At 37.4% G+C, this 24,425-nt stretch overlaps 3 protein-coding genes across 3 annotated transcripts; 1 reads left to right on the top strand and 2 right to left on the bottom strand.

The window, feature by feature from the left end:
- Positions 1–5,616: 5,616 nt before the first annotated feature.
- On the bottom strand, positions 5,617–7,769 carry LOC128856035 (uncharacterized). The gene is made up of 2 exons (XM_054091389.1): positions 5,726–7,769; positions 5,617–5,666 (listed from the first exon to the last, which is right to left on the bottom strand). Exon 1 carries the CDS (start codon positions 7,276–7,278, stop codon positions 5,866–5,868), a length of 1,413 nt encoding a protein of 470 aa, XP_053947364.1. The 5' UTR covers positions 7,279–7,769; the 3' UTR covers positions 5,617–5,666; positions 5,726–5,865.
- Positions 7,770–10,433: 2,664 nt separating this feature from the next.
- Positions 10,434–16,858, bottom strand: LOC128856034 (organic cation transporter protein-like). Its single transcript, XM_054091388.1, has one exon. It carries the CDS (start codon positions 14,893–14,895, stop codon positions 13,054–13,056), a length of 1,842 nt encoding a protein of 613 aa, XP_053947363.1. The 5' UTR covers positions 14,896–16,858; the 3' UTR covers positions 10,434–13,053.
- Positions 16,859–21,090: 4,232 nt separating this feature from the next.
- LOC128856037 (ferrochelatase, mitochondrial-like) lies at positions 21,091–24,278 on the top strand. The gene is made up of 6 exons (XM_054091392.1): positions 21,091–21,216; positions 21,292–21,682; positions 21,744–21,845; positions 21,909–22,230; positions 23,421–23,537; positions 23,590–24,278. The coding sequence occupies exons 1-6, from the start codon at positions 21,189–21,191 to the stop codon at positions 23,782–23,784; spliced, it is 1,155 nt and encodes a 384-aa protein (XP_053947367.1). The 5' UTR covers positions 21,091–21,188; the 3' UTR covers positions 23,785–24,278.
- The last annotated feature ends 147 nt before the right edge of the window (positions 24,279–24,425 follow it).

Here is a 24,425-nt window from a genome sequence, read left to right as displayed (position 1 = left end):
CGGCGTTTTGCGGCCGTTTTTCTCGCAGTGCTCGGCTCAAACGCATCAATTGTCGTCGGTAGACATCCCCCGTAATCGTTTCATTCGGTTTCAGTAGCTCATAATACACAACACCCAGCTGGTCCCACCAGATACACAGCATAACCTTCAGGCCATGAATATTCTGCGCCGACGTCGATGTTGAAGCATGGCCAGGGTATCCATACGTTGCCCGACGTTTTGGATTGTCGTAATGGACCCACTTTTCATCGCCAGTCACAATTCGATGCAAAAAACCCTTTCTTTTGTGCCGTTGAAGCAGTTGTTCGCATGCCATAAAACGGCGTTCAACGTCTCTTGGCTTCAATTCATACGGCACCCAATGGCCTACCCTTTCGGATCATTCCCATGGCTTTTAAACGTTTGGAAATGGTTGATTGATCAACTCCCAAAGTTTTTGCAACCTCTTCTTGCGTTTGAGCCGGATCTTGATCGAGCAATTCCTCCAATTCGGTATCCATGAACTTTGGCGGCGCACCCTCGCGTTCTTCGTCTTCCAAGCCAAAATCACCACTTTTAAAGCGTGCAAACCACTTCTGGCACGTTCGCTCAGATAGAGCATGCTCACCATAAACTTCCACCAAGATACGATGACTTTCGGCTGCTTTTTTCTTCATATTAAAATAATGAAGAAGAATTCCTCGCAAAAACACATTATTTGGCACGAAATTCGACATTTTCAAGTGTGGTAAAAATATTGTTGTTTACGCTTCAAATAAAAAACTTATACTGACGTTTGTGCCTTACGACAGTAGCTCTCCAATGAATGTTTGGAAATGTGGATCGATGGAATAATAATCAAGTTACGCCATCTGTTGTAAAACCGCACGAACTTATTCATGGTCCTATTATATATATATATGCCCTTTATTGGGTGTTGGGCCGAACTCATCCTCTTATTTGCCGTGTGCGGTTTTATGGGGATCTTTTTCATAGCAGAAATACTTTCGTAGGTAAGCGGTTGCCTGCCGAGGGGCGTCCACTATTAAGAAAAAAACTTTTTCTATCATTTGGTATTTTATGCACGAATATTCGAACCTACGCACCTCCGAATGCTATTCACGCACCAACCCATTCGACTACGGCGGCAGCCTCATTTCATTTCATTAAGGGTATAGTACCCATAACTTGTAGCTACATTTTTAGCGCCAACGAAGTGATTTTCTTGTTGATAAAAGCCGGTTGTTGCCGCTACTGAGCCATATGAGCGTGAGTTGCCGAAATTGGCGAATTTTCACATTTCAACCGTTTACCATGTCATGTAATACACTGTTAAATACATAGCATACATATTGATATATATATAAAAATCCACTATGTACATATGTACATCATTATTAAGCAGGCAAATCGTTTAATGGTTTTAATACATAGTAGATACATACATATGCGTTTAGAACGTACTATACATACATACGTATTTACTCGCACATGAGGACGCGTGCTTATAATAAGCGGCTATGCATTAGCGCCAAGTATTAGTATTGAGTGCAGTACAATTAGCTATTGCATCAAAACAAACGAATTAATTTTTGTACTGCAGTTATGAATCTAATCTGAAGTCTGTAATATAAGAATATATCTACAAAGTAAAGCTACATCTACATATATTCTCAGTTCGATCCAGCTTGTTAGGGTTCGTTTAACTCTGGACCGTCATCCTTCGTAACAAAAATATTTAAGGGTCTCGTTTGCATGAGTGATGCCCAAATTTTGCCATTGCCCACTTCAAACGAAGTCAATTGCTCTATCCTCAATTTACTGTTTGATATTTAATTGAATGCTGTTGACAAGCATTGTGCCTGTATATGTATACGTTGAAATTGGAATAGTTTAATTACATAATATTGAGTATTTGCAAACTTTTTCTCAAGTGAGCTACAAATAATTTGAACTAATTGTAAACACGAGTATGAGAGTGGCAATTGACGATTGTGTGCATACTTTTTATGCGAGCCTTAACTCAATGAACAGGGTCTTTCAAATTCGAGTGTTTAAAACAGCGTCTCTTTTGGCAAATGTTAAGTAGAAAATCTACAATTTACTAAAATCAATTCGATTTAGTTCGAGAATTTAAACAAAAGGTACGAAAAAGATGGAGCTGTGGAAATTGCACAATCGCAAAATTATGGATATTTCGAGGCCAGGATAAAATATTTTATCAATAAATTGTAAACGACTAGTTTGGTACATGACAAAAACAGCAGTGCGTGTCCGTGTTACTGTTTTACTTAACGTCAACGAATTTCTATATCGAGATATGTTAACAACGAGTTTTCTTGTTTATTATTGATGGAATAGAATGGAATGAAACGATATGTGGTTTCAACAAGACGGTGTGACATGCCACACAGCCAGTAAACAATGATTTCACGATATTCGGCAGCGATTGGGGAGCCATTCGAACGATTTAAAGTCTTTGGACTATTTTCTGTTGACCTAATTACCCCATTTATACCTAAATTTCACTTCATTTTAATGATCAATAAATAATAATAATATAAATATAAACATTTCTAAGCAGCAAAAATAAATAAATAAATGTTATAACAAGTGTCTAACGAAAATATGATTGAAAGCTAGTTTAGGAGAGAGAAAATCAAATTCTATGGAGGAAGAACAAGATTTAATTTGTGATAGTACTTTCCTGTCATAGCATGGCATAGCACAACAAGAATATGTACATATGTACATTGAAAAACTTTAAAATAAATGTTAAGAGGAAGGTAAGGTCCATCAATATTACCCAAAAATAAGGTGTGCAAATTTCAGTGAGTAAAAACAGTAGAATTTACATCTGCAAGCATAAATTGTATGTAGACTCTCGACTATATTTACTTACTTCTTTTATATTTCTTCTGTAGTAAAACACAGATTTTAGATCAATATATTTATTCACAAACTTCTATTAATCAAACATTAATCAATATATGCAGCGAAATTTTGTCGCATCACCATTATACCTGTTGAAAATTGGATATGTACTTCGCTTGAAGGCGGCCGGTTTTACAATGAAAAATCTATCGTTCCATTCGCATAGTCAATGTCTTTTGTTGGGCATATTCAATGCACGGCGATCGCAGTCTCTTTGTTATGTAGAACTTGTTGTCTTTATTGGGCCGGTTATTCATTTTCCATATTCGGCCAACCTGCGCGCTAATACCTTCGTGGTTGTCAACCTTTTCAATAGTGTTGATGCTATTCATCTTTTTCATAATTATGTATGGGCCAAGATATTTCGGCTTTAGCTTTATCCCCATATAGCGTTCACTCAATGGCTACAAGCTCGCATATAGCATACTCGGGTTTGATCGCCGTCGATAACTTCATTACCCAATAATCCTTGTACTTCTCAATACTGTAGCAATGAGTATGCTACAGTACGTCTGTATGTTCCTTGGCGCATTCGCTGCTTAATTAAAGTTAGCGGTTCGCATGCATGCACTGTTGTTGGTCATTTGGTGTAATGTGACACTGTTTTACTTTGTTAAAGTAACGCCCTATGTAGTATTTATTTAAATGGAGTGGCTAACCAGTATATCGTTGTGGGGTTTAGTCTTTTATCTGTTGAAATTTATTTTAAGTTAGTGTGTTTGGAAATATACATACATATGCATTTTCTTAACAGTTTTCTTATCAATAATAGTCACAATGTATTTTGTTATTGTAATTACTAAGGTTTGACATTGACTGCCGAGTAGCGACCACTATTAGAAAAAGCTTTTCGTCTGTGTAACACGGGAATCTCAGTATTTATTCATCATCGGAACCGTTTAGACACTCTTATGAAGCCTCCTAGAGAATATTTTTTTTTTATCCCTAATCTGCAAGTTGGAACTCCAATATTGTATTTATTTTTAAGCAGTGGAAGACTAGTACCCCTTATGGCTAGCTCATCGGCCTTGCAATTTCCTTCAATATCTCTCCCGGGACCCATATAAGGCTGGCCTTGAAGACGATGCTAATATCATTTATAGCTGCCAGGCATTCCTGTGCAACCTTTGATCTTAGTATAACTGCCTCCATTGATTTGATGGCCGCCTGGCTATCCGAGAAGATACTTATCGTAGTTTTTGCTACGGCGTCTGAATTAAGTTACACAGTAACATTCTTTACCTATGGTTAAAATTTCGCTACAGTAGTCCGGAAGTCGGGCAGTTAGGCCTAATTGTTTTGAAAAAGTTTCATAGAATACTTTTTTTTTAGCTTGGATCCATCAGGGTAAAAATTTATTTTCCCTCTTCTTCATGGTCTTTGAGTTTATCACTCTCTTCTTGACGGTTTGTTAGTCTTGAAAAACCTGGCGAAGGTGGGTTTAGGGAAAGAGTAGTCGATTTCTTGATTATAACTACTAATAGTATTTAGTATAGAAGCGTGGCCAAACCGCTCGGTCTTCTATAGTATCAAGTCTAAGCGCTGAAACGGCGGATACGTGTTTTCCTACCAGGCAAGAGGAGTAGCACCTCGAGCACTCTATTTGGGTAGTCCTTAAAGCGCCGGTGATGCATAAAAACGCAGTTATTTTAATCTCGCTCAGCAGTTTCATATAACTTGCCTTTTGAGTTGATGGCCAACACACAAGTATTCCATAGCAGAATAGGCCGAACTACAGAAGTGTAAAGCCAATATGTTAATCCCCATTTGATTCCGACCGCTGTGTGCAATGCAATGTTGGCCTTTGAACCCTATTCTCAATATTAGGGTTTCACGTAGTTTCCTCTCTAATATAAGTCCTAAATATTTAACCTTCAACGGAATCTCTACACCCTTGAAAATTTGTGTGGCCTTGTTAGAGAGCAGAGTATCCATAAGCGAGTTGGGATACTTGCCTTTAAACGCAATCGTTAGCGTAAGCAATGACGTGGCAACCTCCTCGTTGTGTTGGGGAGAGCCTGCTGATTGGTATAATGCCCCGTAATGAGACCTAAAGATTCCTTACTTGAAGTGGTCCACGCATTTCCCTTACCCTTGAGATAGCCTTAGCTACATGGTGTCTTTGTAAGAATTCTTCTTAATCTGGCCGCTTCTGTAGTTTCTCCAATTACCTTACAATAATTTTGCCACGACTCGCGTTGCGCAGTTCAAACTGCTTTTTTGAAAATCCTTAAGTTAGCTTTGTAGGCTAACCAGTCTTCCGACCTTCTCGTGGCCTTGTCCAAATTGAATAGAGTCCTATTGGATTTTTGCAACGAGGTTATTTGTTTTTTCCACCAAGGTGGTTTTTTCTTTCCTTTGGCGTACAACCGGGCACCTAGCTTCTAAAGAACTATTCATGGCTTTCGTTACATGATTAACCAATCCGTGGGTATCTTTAATTTGTTGAATACTCTCCAGTCGGTTTTTCAGATGTTTCTAAACTCATTGGGGAAGCTTAAGATCAATAACAAATTCTATGTAATGATGGTCAGAGCAAAATTTTCTCTCAAGACTCGCAATCTCTTAACGTGAGTAGAAAAAAGGTCAAAAGCCAGGGTAAATCCAAAATTTCTGACCAAGTTTTTGCATCAAAAATCGGCTCTGAACTTAAATTCAAGACACTAAATTTATTTTCTAGAACTAAGTCCAATAATAACTCACCTCTGCCATTAATGTCGGGACTTCTCCGCCACCAAATCGCCGCTGCTAAGCTGTGGAAGCAAGAAGATGTTTTTATTATTTTTTGCTAGTATACGATAACGAATCTTACCCATGTGCTCACTGGCAATCAATTTAAAGCGCTTCACTCTCAAACCGCAAATTTTGTTGCCATTGATCCACGGCTCTTTGATGAGAGCTACATAATGTCCGCCGGCAGCCAAGCGGGCAGAAAGCTTCGCAGATGCGAGCCTAGAATAGCGGAGATTTATTTGGAGCAGTTTCACATGAATCTGCCCACTTAGTCTCCACCATGGGGGCGTCAACGTCTTCCTCAACGACCTCCTCACAATCGGCCTCGACAGAGAGAATATTATCTTCATTAAACAACGGTTCCACAAGCCTCTCTGAATCGGTCGAGTACTGGCTGCTGGATAACCGTTCTTCGTCACCGCTGTTCAAGTTAGATCTATCGCTCTCTTCACCAAGTTTTAGAGCTGGCTCATCATTTCGGTAAATCCGAACGGCTACGTCGACGAACCCAAATCGGACCTTCCATCCTTTTCCCGCCAGTGGGGCGAGTGTTTCGGCGTTGAGAAGCAACAACACCTGTCTTCTACCATCTACTGGCTCCTCAATCTTCCATACTTTCCAATTATGGGTTGGCAGGTCACCGTTGCAGGATTTAAATATCTGCTCTATTTTTTCCGGCTCCGCCGGCTTGGCAGGAATCCGTATTCGAGCTCTTGGTCTGCTTGGAATTTCTTCCTTGCTGATTGCTACGAGTTTGGCCCCCGGCCAAACCTCACCGACTTTACTGACGGCCACCCTGTAGAGCTGAGCTGACCTATTATCCTCACAAGCGATGAGCTTCGCCCTACCTTGGTACCAGCCGTTATCGTGACAGAGCGGAGGAGGTCCGGGGTTTTCCTCTAGAACCTGGAGATAGACTTCAGCAATAGCATCCTCAACCGACTTCCATTTCTCCTTGGGAATAGCCCCTTCCTCCTCTGCTCTGTCAACGATGCCCAGTACCTCACCGCCACTGTTTACCACTTCGCCAAATATCGGGTACTTATGGCCCCCTATTTTTGTTTTTTTGGCGACCCCTTCCTCTGTATGGTCAGGTGTACTTTGCCTTTTTGGAGCAGTATCCACCGGTTTTCCCGAGCTGGATACCACCCCCTTTGCCCATTCAACAGACCTGGCCTGTTCCACTGTTAACTGATTCGCTGGCACATCTCGTAACCTAGATAAGACCTTGATGGCCGCCTTCCTTTCGTAATAGGCCCGCTTCGAGGGACGGGCATGCTTACGCCCTCCCTCTTTACCTACATTTGCAACATGTTTTGAGCTGCCTGGTTTCTCAACAACAACCTGCTGGTTAATCCTTAAAGCAGGTGCCTCTCCCCACCCTCTGATAGATGTTGGGGTGGAATAGGGCATGTTTACCCTAGGCGGAGTTGACCCTATAACTCCTGCCGTAAAAAGGCTAAAGGCCGGTTTTCCCAGTCCTCCTCTCCACCTACCAGCCCTATCTCTGAAGGTCCATATTGCCCCTGACGGTGGTTTGACCACTGCCGTGCTCGAGGCCGAAGCCACCGCCGTCGGTTTTTTTGGAGGACCGCCCTCCATTTCGTTTCTTCTATTTAAATTTCTGTTCATTTGTGGTCCCACGAGTGTCGGACAAAAGAGGTCCACCTGCACAGAGGTCCGTGTGCACAGGTAAGGCTAGATAGAACCGGAGGTCGCCAGGTATCCGGAGCACTCCGTTCGCGACTGGGCTATTTTTTAAATCTGGGTCCCCAGCCAGGCTGAACCTCGGCACGGATCGTATTACACCTTGTTCCAACCCAGAGCTTTTTTAAGAGGTTTGCTCCTCCGATTGGTAGAATTTGGTCATCGTTCAAAAAGGCAGCCGGAATCATGGGAATGGAGTGAACTCGTTCAATACTGGAATGTACGTAAACGAACCCACTATCATCCATTGATAAGGTCTGATTAATGATTCGACTAAGCCCCCGCACCACGACAAGGTGCCTACCTTCGCGGAGGATGTGTAAGTAAACATGCAATAAATTATAAATTCTACGTGATTCATTTTGATTTCAATGAGAAAGGAAGAGCTAAATTCGCTCCGAAGCGAACTTCACATACGCGCACACATTTTAGTAAAACTTACTTTGGGCGGGTAAAATACCTATTTATGTTGAATCTAAATGAGGTGGGGAGCAATACTATTACCAAGTTCGGGCTAGTTTTATTGAGTCCTTATCAAGATGTACGCATTTATCCAAAACGGAGTGTGGCACCGCTCATTTTGCTAAAATGTTACTGGAGTCTTATTTTGTTTGGGTTCATCATTTATGCCCAATTTGAAAAATTTCGCATCATTTATAACATAGATATCAAGTTTTCTTCTTTTTTGAAAAATAATGTTATGGGGGCGTGGTTATAGACCGATTTTGCTCTTTTTCAATAACAACCTACCTTGAGTAAACAGTAATTTCATCAAAAAACAAAAACAAAACTTCACTTCAGCCAAGCAGAAAAAATATTCGTACATTGGAATATACGGTTAAACTATGCATATTTAATAAAAATAAGGTGTTAGTAACTTGTGGGATAACCTTTCCGCTCAAGTCGATGTGGTATGGAATGGACCAGTTTAGAAGTATCCTCTTTAGCAATTTTGCTCCATTCATTAATTATTACGTTTTTAAGCATTTCCTTCGAGGTTATACTGTACTTACTATATACATAAATGCTCAATGGGATAGAGCGTGCGAAATTGGTGATTTGTGTTATACTGTTGGGCGCTTTGTATCAGGCTAGCCTTTAAAATATTTAAATAAGAAAATTTATCCATTGTTGACTCTTTAAAAACAAGTTTTCCAACTCCTTGTGCCACCATGCACCCCCAGGCCATCATCCAATCAGTCGTTGTTCAGACGGCAACGAAGTGCCATTAGTTGATTTTTTTCGTTAAAACATTCCAAGTGACGTCAGCTCATCAACTGATTTTGTCAAATTTGCTCAGAGCCGAATAACGGTCTGTTACATAGCACACCTCTAAACACCTTTTTATCAAGATATATAATATATCTGGACTTTTTTATGCCATTACATACAACCGTTTTGTGAACACAATTATAATACCGTTGGGCACAAGTGCGCGGGTATAAAAAGAAACTCAAGCCTGAAATACCCTGTATAAGGCTTATAACGTTTGTTTAGTATTTTCTTGCTGCCATTCAACCTAATTGATGAACTAATTGTGGGCACATATTTTTATCAAGCAGTCACACATACTCGTCATGCTGGCTCTTAATTACTGCTCAATTACTGCTCCGTACATTAGTGCAACTACAGCCCATGCTAACAATTGATAGCAAAATTTAAAAAAATGTTCTTTTAATTTAACACAGGTAAATTTCTTTTATATGTTCATACAGTCTGTGGCAGAAAAAAGGAACCACGATTTTTCATGAAGTATAAAAGATATATCGCACCCTAATACAAAAGAGTCACAACTCTAAATTTTCCACACTCGAGCTTGATTTGTTTACAGTAGCACAGAAAACAAACTATGTGACATATCACGCTGAAATTTGCCATGTAAGCTTATAACAGTCCTACCAAAAAACAAAAAATTTATTTTTGCCATATGTCATCCGCGGACCGTTTTATTGATAACGTCTCGTTCATATTTGAGCAGAAGGTACATTTTGAGTTGTGACCCTTTTGTATTTAGGGTACGATGTATTTAAAATTTGTTTTACATACATGAAAGTATGCAAAAAGTCTCAATTACTCAATAAGCCGTGTAGTATCCATCGTTGGAGTATATCCTGACATCTTCTCGGCATGCTTTGAACCAGCTTTTCTGCGTAGCTCGTCGACCAACAGGACTAGATTTTGCGAAGTTGACGCACGAGTTACTTTAAGGTACTTGACCACCTTGGAAAGCTATATTAAAAAGTACAACATATTCAATAATTTTTTTTTCATGTTCTGTATAATATATTAAAATAAATTTTTTTTTAAATTTTTATTTAGAGCTTATATAATACAAAAAAAAATTGATTTATTAAAATTTCTTTTTTTAACATATATCCAGGAGGCGCCAAAGTCGAGGCCTGAAGAAAATCATGTCTTGCGGCGGACAGTTAATCTTAGAAATGGTAATTCTAAAACAAAAGAGAGAAACAAAATTTTCAAAAGGAAGGTTCCTTGCGTGAGAATTTACCACAAACTGACAAAAAAAAAAAATAATAAAAAAATGGCGGATGTTTGAAAAAAAGTTAAGAAAACACCCCTGTTTTTCACAATGTTATGCTTAAAAAGCAATACTTTATTAACTTTTTTTTTGCAAAATGTGGTAAATTGGCATACAAAACATCTTAAAAAATAAAACAAGACCAAAATCATTAAAATCGGCTAAGCAGTTTCGGAGATAAAGTGTCCGCCATTCGAAAAAAAGTAATTTCTGGAAAAACGCGTTTAAAGTTAAAACTTGCTATTTTCTTTCAGCTGAGTCAGCAAGTAATGAGTGCAGGATGCGCCTGTACATTTTCACTGATTTCACTTTGTTAGAATTCGAATTTAAAAAAACAGTTTCAGGTGATGATTTTTAAAAGTATAAGGATTGAAAAAATGTAAAAAAAAAAATTTTATTTTTTGAAACTTATAAGGTGGTCAAGTACCTTAAATCAAGATGCGTTTTCATAGCTCACCACACATTTTCAATGGGGTTGGCGGCTGGGGACTGGGAAGGCCAGTCCAATACTATGACGCCATTTTCTTGTTTTGTTGTTTTTCAATTTGTTTTTCTGCGAGCAGTGGTTTGACGAAATATATCTTGAAGTTACAAGAAAAAAACCGGATCTTTTCTTCTGACACAGACTGTACTTATTTATTTTACGGAAAAATATTTTATGTCATAAATAATTTTTATGCTATAAAAGAACAGAGGCTGTAATCATCTGCCAGCCACGGAAGCGTATGAATTAAATGAGCTTAAATAAAAATAACGGTACTATTAATAGGTCAAAGTCATGGCTATATGTAAGCATATGCATGTATGTGCGGAAGTATGTACCTGGTCTTTCCAGCTCAATTTTTTTTTTATTCAGAGTAATTGCACACATATTTTCAATGGGAATTCATAATCCTGTTATGTATGTATGTAGTAGACAGTCTACAATTTATGAATTATAAATTGTATTTTCCAAATGTCCCCAGGTTTACGTGTACTGATTCTTCTGGTGAAATTTTCGAGGGTATTTAGGCGCAATGGGGGTTCAGCTGAACTCTAACTTTGAGATGGCTCGACCAAAAATAGCCCAAAGACATTGAATCGGCCGATCTTGGGGCGCAAATTGCTGCAGAATACCGTTTGAAATAAATTGATTGCTCCATTGGCTATGTGGCGTGTTCGGTGCCGTATCGCCAATATCGGTACCGTTCGTAATAGACAAGCAAAGAAAAAATGTTGTTAACATATCTCGCATTTCCAATAATTTGCAAATTTAGCAAAAATAAATACATCTACTAACAACACGCTTAATGTAGCTCCTAAAAGGTTTTGTTATAATACAAATAATCCAAATGTGTACACGCAGTACCACCGATATGTAATACATAAGTAAATTTTTACGTATGAATTTATAACTTTAGGGTGATTCTTACTTGATACAACTTTTTTTTATTTTTTGTCACATGTCATACATGTGCGACAGAACAGAGCCAGCAGGGAGTACCAATGCGTGTGGGGCCGCATTAGAAGATGTTCAGTGACATTATTTATTACCATCATTTATATGCATAGGTATATGTATGAAATTGGTGCTTACACCCTTTTTGAGTGTTTGACCGAGCTCCTCCTCCTATTTAGGTGCTGCGTCTTGATGTTGTTCCACAAATGGAGGGACCTACAGTTTTAAGCTTTTTTCATGGCAGAAATACATTCGGAGGCTTGTCATTTCCTGCCGAGGGGCGACCCCTAAAAACTATTTCATTTTGATGTTTCATGCTTCACATTTGTATAACGGTTTTATTAATACAATTTCCATATAATACTAAAATTAGTAGGAGAACGAGCACTAGCTGCCAGAGCTTACTTATAACTAAATCAAGTGTTTCACAAATTTTCACTATAACTCTGTCTAAACAAATACAAAGAAATAATGTTTCTGATTTTAGCTGATTCATTGAAGCGAATGGTGAGTTGACTACTTTTCGAAAGATGAAAAGTAAGCAGCACCCTAATATACTTGTACTTGCATTTACAAATTTATGAATTTATATATGTATGTACTAATCTTGAAAATATTTTGTCTTCCTACGCACGGAATACGGTACTTACTTAAACAAATTTCCGGCTGAATAATTTTAATACTTTTTGATAAATGTGAAAAGGGCAGTTAGTACTCGTAATAGTCTGACTAACACTCTTAATGTTGTGTAAATAGTTATTTCGAGCATATTTTAATGAAAGACACGAAGTGTGAAGAGCTTAGGTACACATTTTAATGAAATTGGAGTCTCAAGTAGTGATTCGCAATTAAGTTTAAAAAATTAAGTGCTTTCCTGTTTTAGAAGATATTTAGTGCGATGTCAGTTTTTTATTGTATTGACTACTGTATTGCATTTTTTACCGTGACAACACATACTGTGTTCTGCCAGCATTTTATTCTTCGTCTCGTCCATAAAAATGAATCATTTCTTTGAAATTCTGAACTGCTCCAAGTCCTGAAGCAGGGAGGGCGCGACTCATGTACTAGATCTAATTGGTTCGAGTAAGAATATTTTTGGACACTTAGTCGACACATGATTTTCACTTTCTCTCCGATTGTAGAAAATCCGAGTCTGAGAATTCCCCACAAATGCAAGCCCCGAAATCCTTAAAAACGCAATTTGTTTTTTTCAGCTTCTGAATAAACTTTTATTTAGAAAAAAATCGATCGACTTAATTATTTTGCCACATGTGTAAATACTTATACCTTAAAGCATTAATTTTTAATAAAATGTAGCTATAGGCACCTACAAACATACATATGTCGACAATTTAATATATAATCTATTTCTTTTGCTTCGGTTTCAGACGCTACAGCAAACAAAAAAAGCTTTACTAATAAATAATCAAGTCAGCTGTGCATGTTTGACATGGGAAAAGTGTTTAATTCAATTCGACGTTCGTTTCTTTATATGGGTATTAAATAAACGACTTAAGAAGATCAATTGTGTATAGATATTTCTTCACATCGACGTGTACTATATGTATGCATACATATATATTTATATAGTATATCACAAAATTTATAATTTAGACAAACAAAGTTTACAAAATTACATATGTACATTTGTAAATAAGTATGTGCATTCAAATAATTTAATTTCACACCAGTCGTCTACTTATTTTAAAGCAAATTAAAAACGTTAATATTTTACGCAAATCTCGTTTTTGAATTGTTCATTTATAGATTGGTCACGATTTCCATTTAAAGGTATATTTTCATTTTCTATTGTATCTTGAACATGCATTTCTTTATCTTTACTCGCACTATTCTCTCCCTTACCAAAATTCTCTCCATCATCTATCGTTTCAAGTGTTGGTTTGTTGAGAGTTTCAGGTAGCAGCAGCGACAGAAGCCCACCCATAAATGCAGCACTTCCAAAGATAATAAGTGGCAGCGGTCGCCATACATTGCTTAACATATTGATGAAGGGGGCTAGTATGCCACCAATACGTGCCACCATCGAAGACGCACCTAGTCCAACATTTCTCACCACTGTAGGAAATTGCTCTGCTGAGAATATGTAAACAGTGCCATAAGAAGCGGTGATAGCAAGTTTTCCTATCATTGCCAGCACAATGATCAGCCAGTTCTCCTCTTTGGGTACTGCGATGGTCAGCAGCAATGCAAAACCGGCGACCAGCATACAGCCGCAGAGTATGGTGCGTCGTCCCCACCGATTGAGGGTGAAAAGTAGGAAAGTGAATGCTGGAATTTCAACAGCGCCGGATATAACAAAATTCAAGAGTATGTTGTCACCCAATGCATTTGTGTTCCAGGAAAGTCCATAGTAAGTGCCACTATTTACAAACCAATCAAAAAAAATTAATAGTGTTTTTCGGCGCAAATTTGGATAGCGCAATAAATCAAACACGGACACGGATTTAACAGGGGTCGTCGCAATGTCGTTTTCCAGAATTTTGGATTTCGTTTCTTCCATATTGCCATTATCATTTAATAAACGATCAGTTGTATCAAAATCTAAGTGCACTTTGTTAAAGCGAGCAGCTTTTTGTATGTTAGCAATTGCAGCTTCTTTTCGGTTATTCGATAACAACCAACGCGTCGACTCTGGTATAATCCAGTAGTAACCGAGAAACAAGAGCCCTGGAAGTGAGATGGCTATTTGCAGTGTACGCCATTGGTGAATGAAGTACGCGAAGGCAGCAGTTAACATAAAACCCACGGAGAAGAACATCATAAGAAACATACCGGCATATAAACGTTTTTTCGGCCCCACCATCTCCATGGCAATTACATAGGCAACAAGAAACACTCCAGACGTTGTGGTACCGATTATGAAGCGTGCAATTGTATAAGTCAGATAGTCCGGTGCAATGCCAGCTAATATGCCAAATGACACCTGAATCAGCAGTGATATAAAGAAGACTGGTTTGCGCCCACATTTGTCCGACAGTTGTCCAAAACCAATACTGCCAACCAACACTCCCAGCATGAATATCGCGTCACTGGTGGCGACCAAAAAATTCCGATCGCAAACCATATCCCATTCAGTGACGGCGCTGTTGGTTATTACCGAACGGTCGTAAACGTAGCTGCTGCATGGAACGGTGCCATTAATTGCAGAAATATTTTGCACCAATGATAGGAAACTTATATTAAATTCCTGATTGCTTGAATTAAACCTTTGATAGAGTCTATTATCAATATCAAAACGGCTGCAAGCCTCATAACGCCCTATTTTCTGGTCTGCTGTTTCCGCGGGGAACGATAAGCGCCACAGTGGCGCCGGTATTTCAAAGTCGGTTGCATTATAATGTTTATAATTGCTGTTATTTCCACCACCATCATTCATCTCATTCTCAAACGGAAGGAGGCAACGGAAGTTCGGTTTGGCAAAGATAAATGCACGTGACATTTTGTGAAAGGCGCAAGAGACTGCGGTAAGACCGAGCAGGAAGAATATAAGTCGTTGGTATTTACCAAAATCTCCCAAGTGCACAAGTACATCATCGTAACCCATTTTCGTGATATTTTATTAACATCCGCCTATCAGTTGCTGTCACGCTTTCTTCAAGAGCCAAAGAAAGTTCGTTTATGTTTTATATGCAATCAAATATTCTCAAAATCCGGCACTCTTTAAAATTTAGTGTTGAATGTTATTTGAGCGGTAGTTTTACGCTCTCTGTGTGGAGCGCTCCGTGCTTGTAAAGAATCTCACGTATAAAAAGTGATTCAACAACCACGCCACGGGCAGATTGTTGAGCGTCACTACGCAGACGAATCACCTCATTTTCGGTATGTGCTTGTGCAAAATTATGTTTACACACATGTACATACGTCACTTCTATAATATGCGTGTATGTGCTTGACCGATTCGTATGTGCTGGCGGGTTAATGGTCGGCCCAGTGGCAATAGATTTTCAATGGCAGATACGTATTCACGTGCGAACAGATCATTTTAATATATGTACGTATATTAAGCTTTAAAGCGGTAAAGCGGTAATTATACACTATGCCACTTATAAAGTTTAAATAGAATGCTGCAAGTTGGGTAACCGGATAACTGAGTGTTTGTGTTTCTACGTATGGATGTAAATAGCTCTGAATATTTTTGTTCTAACTTGTCACTTTTGTACTTCGTGTTAAGCTCTCGAGTACAAATATGTATGTCATTTGCCGGTATATACATATGTGGATATTTATTTATGTTAACTTTTGCAATTTGTCCTAAAAATATTAATTATCTCGCTCCACCTCAACTGTATTCATTTTTATAAACGCGCTTTAAGTTGCAGCTATGTGTGTATGTATGCAATAGACAAATGACTTTTAACAATTTTCAGAGTTCTGTTGTAAAGCAACCGCATATGTGCGGCCGTTTGCGTTTCACTGTAGCGATCTGGGTGGTTAGAACTCGAAAATGTGACTGACGAATTTTCGTTTACTTCGAATTTGTAGAGCGGTTAGATATGTATGAACATATGTGAATTCATTTGCGAATGTACAGAAACGTTGTCAATGGGCCATGAACACCACATGCCGAAATAAACTCAACAACACAGTATTATATGCTCGCATATATATGTATAGGTACATACAGACAATTTACCTTCCAGGGAGTAGTCAACATTGTTAATATCGTTGCTTGATTGCAAATTGTGTATTTGTAGAACGCTTTCACAGCAGTAATCATTTCTTTTGTTGGAATTGGAGCTCAAAACTCACCAGAGAGCGACATATTGCATAGCGCCAGCCAACTCATACATGTAACAAAGAGCTGCAATTTGATATACATACATACCAGATGTACATACAGGCAAAGCTAGGAGTTATGCCTTATTCGGCCTTTATAATATAACAACATTCACTCAATGACTGAAACCACCCTTGCCAGTTTCCAATTAGGAGAATACATCTATATATATGTATATATATACATATATAAAGACATACATAGGTATTTGCAAGAGAGCATTTTCAAGTGTTTACTTTCCTGTTGCTCAATATTTCGGCAATGTTACGTACAATTATATTTCATACAAATTCGTAGTGAGCTTTTAGGTAAAGAACATGTTTTTCATTTCGGACAATAACAGAGAGTTTTTATACTCACTATTTTATCATTATGGAGGGAGGTAAGCTATTTACACTTCATATTTTTTACTTTTTTAAAAGAATGCATGATATCTCCAGAATAATGTGTATTTCAAATCGTTCGGAGCAAAATTGGCGTAGGTATGGGTATTTGAGCAACCTCCTGCCAGGAATAACTCGAGTTACATACACCCTTTAACAAATACATTTGGATTTTTATTTTTTTTTTCATTTATACCGCAAAACCACTTTTTCGAGGCGAATCAGGAGATTCACTGCCATTCGCTCAATTTTAAATATATTGTACTGAAAATTTAAGTATTGTTGCATTATTCTACGAAAATTTGCTGAATAAACTAACAGTATCTGTATACTTATTTACTCCGAGTGGTATTTTTTTAGAGCATAATATTTACAGGAAGTTATCAGACAATTTCTTATCTGTTGAATCTGTTTTTAGAAAACTGGAACGTACAAACATACATACACGTAAAATATAAAAACTTTGTTATGACCCACGCACCCGAACTGTTGCGCAATGAGCTCTAGCTAATAATTTTTAATTTTACTTGATTACTAAAACAATTTTATTGAACATCAATTAAAATCCGTTAATTATATCAATTATCGTTTGAGGCGCACAGTATGTAAAATATCCAAATATGAATAAAACCGCAACCTGCTATCGAATTCATGAATTCTGGCTGTTACATCAAATGCAAATAACACATGAGCTGAAAAGTCCCGGCCTAACACATAGATATCACTAGTTTTATTGCATTCACCTATTTTTCAGTTAGTACTAACCTTAAAAAGACAACCGTTAAAATTTCATAATATTCCATTCATTAGTTCGAGAGTTATTGTGCTAAGAGTGACGCTACTTTTATTGTTTTCAAAACAATGGCTCAAAAAAAATTCCATATTTTAATTTTAGACTGCTTTTTGATGGGAAAAATGTCATGTGGCGGTAACCCCAGAAAACATAAAAAAAATTCTGTGCAAGGTGGGTGCCGCGTGTGATCACTTTCAAGACGACGCACCGTGTCGCAAGTCAACCAAAACAATGGCAAAACTACTCGAGTTGAACTTTGATTTGGCTTCCAGCGACTACTGGCTGTTCGGAGGCCTAAAGAAATGCTCGCCGGTAAGAAATTTCGCTCGTTCTACAAAATTGGTAGGTAAAGAGCTGCGCTGGAATGATTGCGTTGTTCTTGATGGAAAATACGTTCATAAGTAAATCTTGAATGAAAAAAAACGTGTCTTCTTTGTTAGGTCCGGGACTTCTCAGCCCATGTGTTATCCATACTCAATAAATTTTAATATTATAATAAAATTTCAAGTGCGGAAGAATGTAGCCTAAGCGAATTCATACAAGGTGGTAGCAGTATATAACCAACATTTTTAGGTATTCAGTTTTTGCAGTTTGGTGATTTAAATATCAATCCAGTAATCTTTTGTTACTTTCTACGAACTCCACAACTTTCAAAAAGAAAGTAAACAGAACAGATCTGCTACACTTTTAGCCGACTCCGAAAGGCAGATGGTTTTTATGAGGAGCTTTTTTATGGCAGAAATACAATCAGAGGTTTGCCATTGCCTATCGAGGAGCGACCATTATTAGATAAATCTTTTTCTATCATTTTGGGTTACATGCACAGAGATTTGAACCTACTCACATCCGAATGGCAGTCGCGCACCAAGCTACGCGTCTACGGCGGTCACTTTGGTATACAAACCATCAAAACCACGGCGAATTTATACAAGGTGAACTCACCAGCTCATCAACATTTACAATTTGTTTTTGCACTTATGTGAGTTGAAAGTTGAAATTTCAATCAGAATGGAATCAAATAAACAACGCAACAACGAAAAGCAGATCACTTCGACATTGTAACCACCAAATCGCAAGAAAAAAAAAAAAGAAATGAGGTTCTCTAGTAACAACACCTTTTATGGATTCGTTTTGGCCTAAAAGAAAGAAAAAAAGCAAATCAGTTGTTCTACTGCTACCACCTTATATGAATTCAATTTGAGGGTAGCACAGGTTTATTCAGCACCAATACCTAATCACCACGGCAGTGATGATACTAAGTACCCAATACAATTTAAACCATCCATCAAAACAATTAAACTCAATAAAAATTTATAAATAAACGACGCAAATTGGATTCAATCAGAACCGTTGAGCTCGCTTGGAAATAATTGAATATTAATAATTGTAACTTTTATGTATCTATTCAGATTGAATTCATATCTATTAATTTCCTTATTAATTCTATGAATCACTAATTTCGTACAGACTATTTAAGAATTAACCTTAAACTATGGCATCGAATTAAGGATATTAGTAAAAGTTGTTTTAGAGAAAGAAAAATCAGGGTTGATAGATGTTGAGATTTGAGATATTCTCAAATTACCCTGCCGGTAGAAGCATTGCGGACATAATTCGACTGGCATATTTCGTTCTAATATTATCAGCATAGAAAGGCAACGAGGCACAAGATGCCTCCGCAGACCATTAAAATTTATTATCTCCACAAGTCATAGACAGTCACGAACTCCTTAGATAATGCAAAACATAAAAGTATAGATAATATTAATCTTCTCTGGTTTAGCGATTTGAAATTGAGCACCAATAAACGTGCACTATGAAGGTATAGCTTCCGAGGAACGAAACGAACATTAAGTATGCTATTAATATGGGGCTGGGGCCTTCTGATTATTATTTCCATGGTGGTCAGTTCTACGTACTGGAATAATTAGGACTTTTCTCGATCAAGGGGTAACGCCCCAGTAAACTAGCCCTGTCCAGTGCACTGAATCTAATCCCAGTTTATCACCAATAGAGCAATTTTATGTAGCGAGGCTGCTCCAAATATTTCTCTCCAGGGCTGGCAATGAGCCTAATTCGGGCTGTCAAAAACAGTTCCCTCGAACTCAACGTAGGTTAGATGTAACCTGTGCAACTAGCAGTGCCGTCTTCAAACCTGCTCAGGTTTTAAGACTCACAGGGAGTGGACCATACAATTTGTGGCCACATGCTGCTCTCGACACCAGGCGTCTCTAGCCTCTATGACTTCTACTTCGCACAGTGTACCGGTGCCTTCGTTAGGTACCACAGTCGTAACTTCTAAAGCTCCTTGGAACGGAATACAACCTTACGCATATGCGAATGCATGCCCTTCGGTTGAAATTTAAGTGTACTATGCCCAATCCACCGCCGTAGACAAATGCGTTACTACGTGACTACCATTCGGCATTCGGATAACGTAGGCTCGAATCTCCGTAAAACACCAAAATGAAGAAAAACATTTTGCAAATAGTGGTAATCGCAAATCTCCGAGTAAATTTCTGACATGAAAAAAAGCTCCTCATAAAACAAATATCTACCTTTTGAGCCGAGCTCCGCCTCCTATTTGTGATGTGCGTCTTGAAGTTGTTTCACAAATGGAGGGACCTAGAGTTTTAAGCCGACTCCGAAAGATATATATATATCCATAAGAAGGGTGGTCCTGAAATCTGAGCCAACTAAAGCGAAATTCTTCTAAATATCGCATACAAGATTCTATCGAGCGTATTGTGCGAAAGACTGTAGCCCATCATCAACCAATTGATTGGACCTTGTTAGTGTGGCTTGGAAAATACCCATGAAAGGAGAATCGATACACAGCATTCTTTCGTCGATTTTACAGCCGCAAGCGATAGCATCAACCCCTTTTCATGCCGCGATGTTTGAATTCGCTATCCCCGCAAAACTAATACGCCGATGTAAGATGGCGTTGAGCAATACCAACTGCTTCGTCAGAATTGGGAAAGACTTCCCCCTACCATTTGATACCAAACGAAGTATCAGACAGAGTGACTCTTTGTCAAGAGATTTTTTTAAAAAAGATTATGCGAGCCGCAGAATGTAGTTGCTCAAGTACCATTTATTATAAGGGTGTACAATTTATGACACATTCAGATAATATTGACGTCATCGCTTAAGAATATATAAATATAAGGGAGAGAAATTACATACATACACTTTCTTGCCATGGCGCCATCGCCAAAACGAAAAACTGCATTTGGAGGTATTTTTATAATTCGTGCTTTCACTTTGTTTAATTTCAAAGTCACACTTTCAAATTCAAATACACTTCTCTCCCTTTCCTATGTTTATTCGCAGCACTGATCTTTGATTGGTTTAATAATCACGAAAAACTAAGTAGTGGTTTCTAGAAGGCACCACCTTCTGTAGTCAAAGACTATTCTCGAAAGATCTGGCCGATTTGTATTCTCATTTAAGTTGTCATCCTAAAGAAATTGCGAGGCGAATGTATTAAATAGAGAGTTGAATTCATAGATGACTTCGGTATTGCCACGGTGTACAGACAGTTTTATTACTGCAAAAGGATATACCTCAAAACATTAAATGCAATAGAAACCCACATTTTTCTAAACAGAATTTATTTGTCCAATTATTTGATTGGTGTGGAGAACCGTGTACGGCATAATTTTTTTCAGTTTAACGTCTAAACGAATTGCCACGAATTTAAATTTCGTGGAACTAATAAAGTATAAAAACTTACCAGCAATTTGAAAAGCCCAGTGTTTATTATCCGATCGGCCGATTGTATTTGATCGATGTGGTGCATTCTATTAGCTATTTAAATTTGACGCTACAAAATATAACTTTTTATATTTCCGGTACTTTGTGTCATAAGAATTGAGATCATGTTACTTAAAGGAAGGATATTAACATGTGAGTAAAACCCTTTTAACAGTAGATATTTATCTATGTGCAAATTGTTTATCTTGCCTCTTTTATCATGTGCAGTGAAACCTTTCACCTCACCTACATCGATGCGGTTTACTGCCACTGTTAGCAATCCTAAGACCGCTATTCTTATGTTAAATATGGGCGGACCACAGCATACGGATCAAGTACCTGAGTTCTTGTTACGAATTATGACTGATCGAGATATGATCCAGTTGCCTGTGCAAAGCCGTTTAGGCCCTTGGATTGCTCAGCGCCGAACACCCGAGGTACAGAAAAAGTATAAAGAAATTGGTGGTGGTTCACCTATTCTTAAATGGACGGAGTTACAAGGTGAATTAATGTGTAAAGATTTGGATCGTATTTCCCCGGAAACCGCGCCGCACAAACATTACGTGGGGTTTCGCTGTGTTAGCCCACTAACTGAAGATGCACTGAAGCAAATTGAAAAGTAAAGTAATGTAATTTAATTATTAAACATTTGAATTATATTTGTAAAATTTATTGTGCAGGGAAGCCCCCGAAAGAGTAGTATTGTTTTCCCAATATCCGCAATATAGTTGTGCAACCTCTGGATCCAGTTTTAATTCGATTTTTTACCACTACCGCCAACAGTTTGTATTCAGATGATACTTTGATGACGAACTTATTTTAGTAGTTACGCGTTTTTATTTCAGTTCCCTTCCAAAGAATTTAAAATTCAGCGTAATTGACCGTTGGTCGACACATCCTCTTTTGATAAAAACATTCGCTGAACGCATACGTGAAGAGTTAAATAAATTTTGTGAGACAAAACGCAAAGACGTCGTTATACTCTTCACAGCACATTCGCTGCCATTGAAAGTTGTGAATCGGGGTGATCCATATCCCTCCGAAGTTGGAGCTAGTGTGCATTTAGTCATGCAAGAACTAGGGAAATCGAATCCTTATATATTGGCCTGGCAATCGAAAGTGGGGCCCTTTCCCTGGCTTGCGCCATCTACTCGTGATACTTTAAAAGTAAAGATATTAACAGTTCATAAACTATTTATTACTAATAAAATATAAATTTTGGTAATTATATATATTACGTTATGGAGTATATGGAAAAATGTATCAAACAAAGTGAAGAAGAGTACCAGTATTGACCCTAGTATTAATAATCTGAAGGAGCAAAATTAAAATTTTTTTCGCTGAAAAGTTATTACCAAAAAAAAAACGTTTGTTGGGTGCTCTTTTCAATCACTAAATATGTACAGGAAAGTTAGTACACTTAGGGGTCAAACTTCACTTTCTCTTTACACAAGGTAATATATTTAAACTGTTATCCACCAAGACTCGGTAAATATGAACATTAACTTTGTACAATGTTTGTGACACGAACCAAAAATGAACTAAAAGAAGCTTGGTATTGCCATTATATTGAATTGTAGCGATAAGTAAATTTTTTTAAGATGTTAGCGGGTAAATTCTTAATATTGCGGAATTATATATTTACTAATATATTGGCGGTAAAATTTGGAATGGAGGCATATCTGAGACATAATATAAGATCACAAATTGGAAAATCAAAATAATAAAAAACTTTTTATAAAAAAGCGCCTATAAAATAATGTTTTACAGGATATATATAGGCAAATGAATATATTAGAAAAATATAAAAAAAGTGCCGCAGGCGATTTGGAATAAGAAATCGCGGGATTTGCCTTTATAACTCAATTATTCCGAAAATTATAAGTTTTGCAATTATTTGCCTTCAAAGCGTCCTCGGGAACTTCACTATAGTTTGGAATAATATATATTTTTCTAAACTTCACTTAAGTTGACAAAATATTCACTCACATGCGCGTTTTTACTTATTTTTATACTTGTATTCCAAACATTTCAATGAAAATTAAATTCATTGGAATTGACAGCAGTATTGTGTTGCCGGATGTCTGCAAATGAAAGAAAATATGATATATTGAGTATTTCAACGCCAACTCTTCGCTAAACTACACAACTTTAGCAATAAACTTCTTAAAAATTATATGACTTCGGAAGATTCGGGTTTCACTTTTAAGATGGGGATCTCAATGCCCTCTTAACATGCTTTTTATTCAAAGCGTGTTGCAGTATACTAAATATATCCCAAAATTACCAAAATATTGATAATTTTTTCCATGTACTCTATAAAGTATATAATCACTAAATTTATTTTACCTATTTAGGGTTATGTAAAACAAGGACTCAAAAAATTTATTTTGGTTCCAATCGCGTTTGTAAATGAGCATATTGAGACGTTGCATGAGCTGGACATCGAATATTGTGATGAATTGGCTAAAGAGGTAATAAAATTGTAAAGAAATTATGAACTTTGACAAACTTTATTTCTCATAGGTGGGTGTTGAGGAAATAAGACGTGCCGCTGCACCAAACGATCATCCACTTTTCATCAAAGCGTTAAGTTCAATTGTAGCAGAGCATTTAAAGGATGAGAAACCGGTGAACCCTAAATTTTTGATGCGCTGTCCAATGTGTGTTAATTCACGTTGCATGGAAAGTAAAAATTGGTATAGACATATTTGTGCTTAATCAACGTACATGCTTAGGTGCATTTGAAACGATATAACAAATGCATATCGGATTTTTAAGGAGTGTCTCATTATTGGTATAAGGGAATATTTAAATTGTCTTCAAATACTTAGTTATTGTTGATTTTGAAAAGGTTATAAAATATTTTAGAATGATGTTACGAATATAAACAAATTGTTTTAAGCAAAGTGGAAACACATGTAATTTAAGGCGGCTCTACGCCAGCGTTGCCAATATATGTTCATTTATACCAGTTGCTCCATCCATTCGCCACTTGCAACCGCTTAGCGAAAATAAGAGGCCTTTTGTAAAATAGTGAATTATATCAGTTGTATGAGGTATAACCATACTCGCATACTCGGTGAACCTTGTTCGATACATATGTTGTTGCTTTCGCATGCTTAAAATTACATGTATGTAAAATGTATTCATATATGTCCACAAAACGAAATAAAAGTAAAAGGCAAAAAGGATGTAAAAGGCTTTGGAAAGTTCTAAAAACATTAATTTGATTTATTGCGTTTCAATTGAGTTTATTTTAAAGAAAATAATGTATAAAGATGCAAATTGAACATTTTTTCCATTAACGTAAAAACGAACTGTTTCGTTATTTTTGGTGTCTTATATCTGGCAGCCCGCCA

Source organism: Anastrepha ludens, chromosome 2 (assembly GCF_028408465.1).
Source record: "Anastrepha ludens isolate Willacy chromosome 2, idAnaLude1.1, whole genome shotgun sequence".
In the NCBI taxonomy this organism is placed as follows: Eukaryota; Metazoa; Arthropoda; class Insecta; order Diptera; family Tephritidae; genus Anastrepha; species Anastrepha ludens.
Note: the sequence above shows the minus strand (reverse complement) of the source record. Positions and strands in the feature narration are given on the sequence as shown.